The sequence below is a fragment of the Garra rufa genome, chromosome 17, assembly GCF_049309525.1.
Source record: "Garra rufa chromosome 17, GarRuf1.0, whole genome shotgun sequence".
NCBI lineage: Eukaryota > Metazoa > Chordata > Actinopteri > Cypriniformes > Cyprinidae > Garra > Garra rufa.
Window position 1 is genome coordinate 24,756,459 of NC_133377.1, and position 7,810 is coordinate 24,764,268.

Consider the following 7,810-nt stretch of genomic DNA (forward strand, 5'->3'; position numbering starts at 1 on the left):
GAATATTAATATCGATCTATGTACCTGTCTAACTATCAATTAAATTTGGGGTCGGTAAAATTTTTGTTTTTGAAAGAAGTTTTTTAGACTTTGTTTTTAGAATGTATGTTTTTAAAATAAGTCTTTTATACTCTTATACTTAGATCGCATTTATTTGATCAAAAATACAGTAAAACGGTAATATTGAAAAGTTGAGGTTTTTTGTTTAAATATCTTGCAAAATTTAATTTATTTTTGTGATGGCAAAGTTGAATTTACAGCAGCCATTTCTCCAGGCTTCAGTTGTTGTTTTTTCTCTTATTGTTTATTTTGTTTTTGTTTTTTTGCATTTTGTTAATTTATTTATTTATTTTGAAACATTACACTTTTTTATTTTATATTTTAAACAGCAACTTTAAAAACATGTAAAAATCTTCTGTAAATTTAAATGACTTTACTGTCACTTTTTGATCAATTTAATGCATCCTTGAAGAATAAAATTATTAATAAAAATATAGCTGCAAGCAGCGATTACTGGGGTTCAATCGCATTTAGGCATGTATAACAAAAGACATTACAAATTATTTAGCAAGCCTGTAACCACCTAAATGAATGATTTAAAAAAGCATTTTTTTGGCAATTACAGTTATCATTTATGACTGTTATAGCATCCATTTTCCTTAAAACATTGCATGCTTGTTTTGAATCACCTGTCACATGTGCTCACCAGGTTTTGTGAAGTTTTGAGTTTTTGTTGAGGTTTTATAGGCTTTTGGGTATATTCGGACAGGCCGCTTTTCTAAACAACCCCGTTATAGCTTCTTAAAGGGTCAATTTCAATATTTTTTCTAATAATTATTGACCTAGAGAGTCTAGAGAATTGCACTGTAGTCATTTTTTTCCAGATTAAGCGAAAAACCTAGGACTAGTTCACAATATATATATATATATATATATATATATATATATATATATATATATATATATATATATATATATATATTTTAAATACAATACAAACAATTTGATTGACAACGTTGTAGAAGTCGTTCGGAAAGAGGTCGTCTATCGTATGATATGAAAATGCATATGTGTGAATGAAAACAGTGCAATATCCAATCACTGATGCTCTTGAAAAATGTGATATCGCTCACAGTGGCCGATTTCTTTAAAATTTCTCACAGGCCATTAGGGCCGTGAGTCAAACAGGCCCACTGAGTTTTGTTCCGATGGACCTCTGTTAACCTTATCTAACAGGTAATTAAAATTCATCAGGCTATGGCAGCCATGTTTTTTTAAACAGGCAAATGTCCGTATAGATGCTTGTGGCAATCTGGACCAAGACTGTGAGTACCAATTTTCACGTTAATAGGATAAACCGACCGTTGTGTAATTGTGGCCATTTTTATGCTTTTTCCCCTCTTATAGTGCCACCAAGTGGTCAAGCTCTGTGACCTTTTTTTAATGTGATCTCAGATTCAGCTCTTACACATCTGTTAGGCAAAAATACCTCATTCCATTCAAAAGTTATAGCCATTTTAGTAAAGCAGCCCTGCTGCTTTCAAATGTTTTGGCACCCATTTGCAAAGGTAGGTCGAAAGTTGTTGTTTTTTAATAATTATTGATATTCACTCTCCAGAGAATTTTTCCTGCACTGGTTTGTTTCAAATCAGACAAAAAACCTAGGACTAGTTAGCAAAAGTAGTTCTTTCAAAAAATGTGAAATATCTGAAAATTTCGTTACAGTTATGGGTGAATCCGAGGAGTGCGTTTTGTCCGGGGTGAGCTAAGAATTTCAATGACATAAGACACTTTAGGAGTTATGAGTGACTTCGTACTTTTGATCACTGTAGTGCCCCCGTCAGGCCCATTGGGGCTAGCTTTGGTGACATTGTCGGCGGTGCGAGTACTACCATCCCGCCAAGTTTCAAGTCTCTACAACTTTCGATTTTGGTCTGCCTGATCAGTTTTACGTGGAGATTGCTGATCCTTGGCCATTCTAACAATTACAATTGGGTTTCAGCGCTATGCACTTAAACACCTAAAAATCATGCTGACTCCAGACTTTCAAATGGTAGTGCTTTTATCTAGTTAAAATATACATCTAAATGACTTTTAGCTCATTTTAATATGACATGTATTAAGATTCAGCATGCATTCCACTACCTAATACTACCAAATCTTGTTTTTTCTTGTAGTCAAAAAAGTTTTTTAGAGGCTATGCATTATTAATTTTACATATATATCTTATGTATATATTCAGTGTTAGTGTGCTTAGTTTTCACTTGTCATGCAGTAATTCTATAGTGTCTAAAGTGCAGCCCATTGTGTTTCACATAGAGTTGTGGTTTTGAAAACTGCTGACATTCAATAATATTCCAAACTAATTTCCTGAACATTAGCAGATCATCATAAAATAGAGCTAGGTCTTGTTGTAACTTGACAACAATCTCTTTATTTTTTCCTTTTCAGGTGCAGTCCATCGAAAACAAGCTGGACCTGCTCCTAAACTTCTACTCCCAGTGCCTGAAAAAGGGCTCGTCCCACTTCACTCTGTCTTCCCTGCTGGAACCCGACTTAACCTCTGACTACCACAGTCCCACTGATCAACGCGACCTGTTCCCCTCGGCAAACACCCTTAATATCTCCCACTCAGACAGTGGCAACATGGAATGACCCCCAGAGACACCCAGCAGCAGTCCCACTCTGACTCTAGCATCAGGGCAACTCATCCAAAGGCTAAATACCTCCCTAAACTAACCTAGCACAGTTCCTCTAAACAACTGCTGTATCCTTGCATGGGTTCATCCTTTGCACAGTGGATGCTGCCTTCAGGCCAACATTTCTAGACTTTTGCCTTGCAAACTATGCCCTGATATTTCGCAATGTCCGGTTTTTGTTTTAACACAGTCTTTCTTCTTTTTACTTTGATTCAGAGAAATATTCTTACATGAATGAAGATGTTATTGAGGTTTGTTGAATATTTGGACTTCCTCCAGTAGATGGCAGAGTTTTATCTAAAGTGGTCTTCAACCATCACTTTTTATCAGTCTTCCAAAATATGAGGGGACGAATCACCTGAATGCTACAAAACTGTCCCTTGTACATTTTATTGATGCTATTTCTTTCTGGAGGTCTCTGTGCCAATATCGTTTCTTGGTTTTGTTGAGGTTTTGATAATCAATAGGCCCCCCCCCCAGAGCAATTCTATTTTTCTCTCTGTCTTTTTTTCTAAGAAATCAGGGCATTGTGAACTGAATTTGATTTTCGGACTCTCCTTCTCGGCCTTGGCCTTACACTTTGGCCCGATGCAATAGACTCCTCGTGCCACAAGAAGAAGTCGCTGAGCTTCTAATGAATGTACTGCATATAGTACTTTTCCTTTATTTATCACTGACATGTCCTTAGCAAAAACGGCATGATGGACTGACGGACAGGATTTCCACCAAAGCATCATCTCCTGTCATTTTGTTTGTGCATGGTTCCTCTTGGCACTTCAGGAAGGAAAAAACTTCAAAATGTGAGACCCTCAGGTTTCCTTCCCACGTTGCGGTGTCTCTTTGGCTTATTGGGTCCCTCTCTTCTGCGATCGCACCCTGCCACTGCATCATCTCCCAGAAGCCCACCGTGCAAAAAATAAGAAAATCAAATAAATAAAAATATTCTTTGATGAAATAGCCAGCATTAAAGTGCATGTTAATAGTTCGAATAGTTCAGGCAAGTTTGTTTTAATTTAGTGGGGTTAGTTGTAGAGGCTGTTCATATGCCCTTCTCTCCAATCCTCAGCCTCTCTGCCTTGCAGCCCATCTCCTCATTCAGCATGTGCATCAGTCAGACTGCAAACAAATAAGAGGGTCAAAAATAGTCTATATATTCTGCCCAAATGATCAATCAGAAGAGATTTAAAGGGATATTTCACTCAAAAAAATGGTAATCTATATCATTCCGAATCTACATGATGGACCCTTTTCACATTTCTACACTATACAGGAAAACTGTAAAAATATGTGTATTTAGAATTTTGCACTTCATTGCATTGTGTTTTAGAGTTAACAGAAATATCTATAAATTACCGGTATATTTTTCTTTTTTTTTTTAGGGTTCTCAAAAGCGGAAGTCTTCATAGTTGGGAAGCTAACTTATGCTATCTGAACCATGGAAAAAAACACATGAAAGCTGGTAAATCATATAGAGAAGGACTTAGTACGCAGGAAAGGGCACAATATTTTGACAAACTAAGGTTAATAGATGGTAAAGATATGTATGAGCAATATTATTTAAGATATTAGCCTACTTTTTCACCTACCTGACCAAAAATGATAAGAACAAACATGAATGTTGTCAAGATTCTTGCCCTGGCAATCCTGGTTCAGTTTGGCCAACCACAAACGCCTTTTGTTCCTCAGACAGTTTTTTGCACTCTTCTTCTTGATTTGTTATAACTTTTGGGAGTGTATAGTACTCCAAATGTTTTTCTCATTTTGACTGATTAGTACAGCCCAAAACATGACAATAATTGACCATTTTCAGCAGCAATAATCAGCTAAATCTGCGAGTTCCGTTCAGTGGCATTGTTTATAATCAGTGCTGCCAATATGACGCATTGTGAAAACACTCTATATAGTGGTGACTGGAAACAACAACAAATTTTTGCATTCCTATTTCTCCTAATAGCAAAAGAAAGACTCCATGACAGTGTTTCTATGACTTTCCGAAACAGCAAAAAAAGTAATAAGGGACTGATTATGTGGTCAGAAAAGAGAAGGATGTCACTTCCTCAGCCACTGTATCAAAAACACTCATGCTAATCGGTTTTCAGTAATTTAATGCCAAGGTAATAAAACACATAGTATAGTGCATTATGATAACAATAGCTGTGGAAACATCATCACAATCTGTAAAAAGGGTCCATTTTCTTTCATCTGTGGAACAATTTTTTTTTAAATGTCTTTGTGGCCTATACAGTGTCAATAAGGTCCAAAACAACATATTTGACCCTATAGACCTAAAAGCGGCATTACGTAACTTTTGGTTAAAAATTATCCAGAATCAATTATTGAGAAAGTACATAACCAATCAGTGTTCAAAACTATCTCCTTACTTTAGCCCAATTCACAATGGTAAACTTGTAGTAATGTTTTGTAATTTGAGTGGTTCGGGTCATTCGTCTTTGCGTCATTACGTCACGTCTCTATAAATAAAGAAGGAGTCCTGGGCTGTCTAGTAGGCTATATCGTGTGTCTGGATGCTGTAGATGGCGGATCATTTGTATCCTCTTCTTACAGCAGCTGGATTAAACTAGTCATTTTAGAATGAGTTCTAAGGAACATTAAATTGTTTTTCAATGTCTTTCGATGACATTCAAATGGTATGACAATTAGAGATTGTGAACTGAAACTGAAATCTACAGGTAACACTAATTTGAGAACAATTTGAGAACAGAAGAATAACGATCATTTTCACGGTTTGACATGATTTGAGCTAATTTTGCTATTGTTAGATTTAGGCTATGTTTACACTAGTACGTTTTCGTTTTAAAATAACTTTTGCTACGGGTACGTCTGTTGTTTACACTACTCCATTTTTGAGACTTTCGAAAACGCTGCAGACCCCATTTTAGTTTGAAAACTCTGGGGTTGCGGTTCAGACCCTGTTTACTCTAGTGCGTTTTCACTTTAAAACAACATTTTAAAATGAAAACGATCCTTGTCTACACTGGTGTTTTCTCTGCCTTTCAGAAACAATCTTTGTCCACATTACACAACCGAAAACACATGTCACATTACCATTCATAATGAGCATAAAGTTATTGTTTACACAGTCGTTAAGAATATGTAGAGCGAATGTGGGCAGCCACGCCATTTTTTAAAAGTATCTGTTTTAGTCCATTTAAACGCACACTGAAATGCAACCCCAGAGTTTTCACACTAAAATTGGGTCTGCAGCGTTTTCGAAAGTCTCCAGTTTAGAGGGACGAAAACGCCAGAGTAGGGTAAACAACGGGCGTAACTGTAGCAAAAGTTATGTGTATTAAAACAAAAACGTACTAGTGTAAACAGGGCCTAAATCACCATTTAATCACTCTTTTTCAGTTGGTCAGAACAAAACTGGCAGACATTTTACTTGTTCAATTGACATTATTAGTGAAACTTACTTCTAACACGTAGTATCTGTATTTCCAAAGTACAGTGAATATTCACACTGGTGCATTGAGTGACAGTTCACATGATTCATCCGTGCTGAAAAAAAACGTGCCAATGCACAACCCACGTAAAAAATATAATCCGCAAAAAACTGCAATTTCTAATAGAGATGGCAACAAAGAGACAAAACTTACATAATGCAGCTTTAATCAGGTTAGACGGCATATTGAATTTAACACGGATGAAAATGAGACTATGAGGAACAGACTTGCAGTCTTTACAATGGTCTTAGATCATGTAATTTTGGTGGTTTTGTCTATTTTTATTTTTTTTTTCAGAAAGCTGTTGTGTCAGCTGGACAATCGGTACGAAGGTTAAACAATAGTACAATCAACAGTCAATCAATTTCATTCCAGTCAAAGTAAAAGATCTATTAAAGCCATACACATCTGTGACCCTGGACCACAAAACCAGTCTTAAGTAGCGCGGGTATATTTGTAGCAATAGCCAAAAATACATTGTATGGGTCAAAATTATCGATTTTTTTTTATGCTTTTATAAAAATCATTAGGATATTAAGTAAAGATCATGTTCCGTGAAGATATTTTGTCAATTCACTACCGTAAACATATCAAAACTTAATTTTTGATTAATTTTTAATTACTTCAAAGACGATGTTCTCAATATTTAGATTTTTTTGCACCCTCAGATTCCAGGTTTTCAAATAGTTATATCTCGGTGCTTTGTACAAATGTATAAATCTCAATTTTTAAAAAAATTGACCCTTATAACTGGTTTTGTGGTCCAGGGTCACATTTGAAACTGCATAATAAATGCATAAATAATGACAGAATTGTCATTTTTGGGTGAACTATCCCTTTAAGACTACAATCTTTCACCAGGTTATGACCTCACAATGAATGCCTTGTTCTGCTACATCCATCATCCTAAAGATCAATGAGTCAGAGATCCATCCAGCATGAAGAAATACTTATGACGTGTTATTTTTCTCGTCTGATTATACGAAAACGTTTCTCAAATTGTCTCACACGTGACCTTAACCTCAGCCATGTGCAGACTCGCCACTATTTTTGAAGAATTGTGTAAACTGGGAGAACTGAGATTAATCCAAGGCACTGAGATGAGCATTGATGCATGATCTCAACATTAATATCTATGCATGCAGTTATGGGATTGGTTCCAGCTTTATATGACATGCGGTTCAGGTAACGGACAGCATGGAGGAAATTGTAGGGAATACAGCACTCCTCTGCCTTACTGACATAGCTAGAGCACACTGACCATGTGTTTACGGTACAACGGTGGACCTAAGAGATCGTTTAGGCCACTTGCCATTCATCATTCTAATGGACAGAACTGGAGTACACATTTCAAGCAGAATTTTCTACATTTACGTTTCTCTTGCACCTTCACAGATTCCAATATATCCTCCTTTAACCACATTTGTTTCTACTGGACTGTATTTGAAAACAAACACTTGTTTTTAATGGTTCTTGTTTTCCTAAACACACACTCTAACTTATCTGTCCCTTTAAACTGAACTCTGAACCTTTCAGCCATTACTTAATACTTTTGTTCCTCATTGACATGATTGGTAACTGCTAATGTGAGAGGTAACTTGATCTATAATATGTATGTTTAACTCTGACATGATTGTAAAAAATGAA

The 7,810-nt window shown here is 36.0% G+C and overlaps 1 protein-coding gene across 1 annotated transcript in view; it reads left to right on the plus strand.

The window, feature by feature from the left end:
• Positions 1-7,810, plus strand: part of LOC141289955 (potassium voltage-gated channel subfamily KQT member 4) — a 75,485-nt gene extending 67,675 nt beyond the window's left edge. The window contains exon 16 of the mRNA XM_073822149.1: positions 2,452-7,810. Within this exon, the coding sequence (XP_073678250.1) occupies positions 2,452-2,655 (204 nt within the window). The 3' untranslated portion in view covers positions 2,656-7,810. The remainder of the gene's footprint in view (positions 1-2,451) is intronic.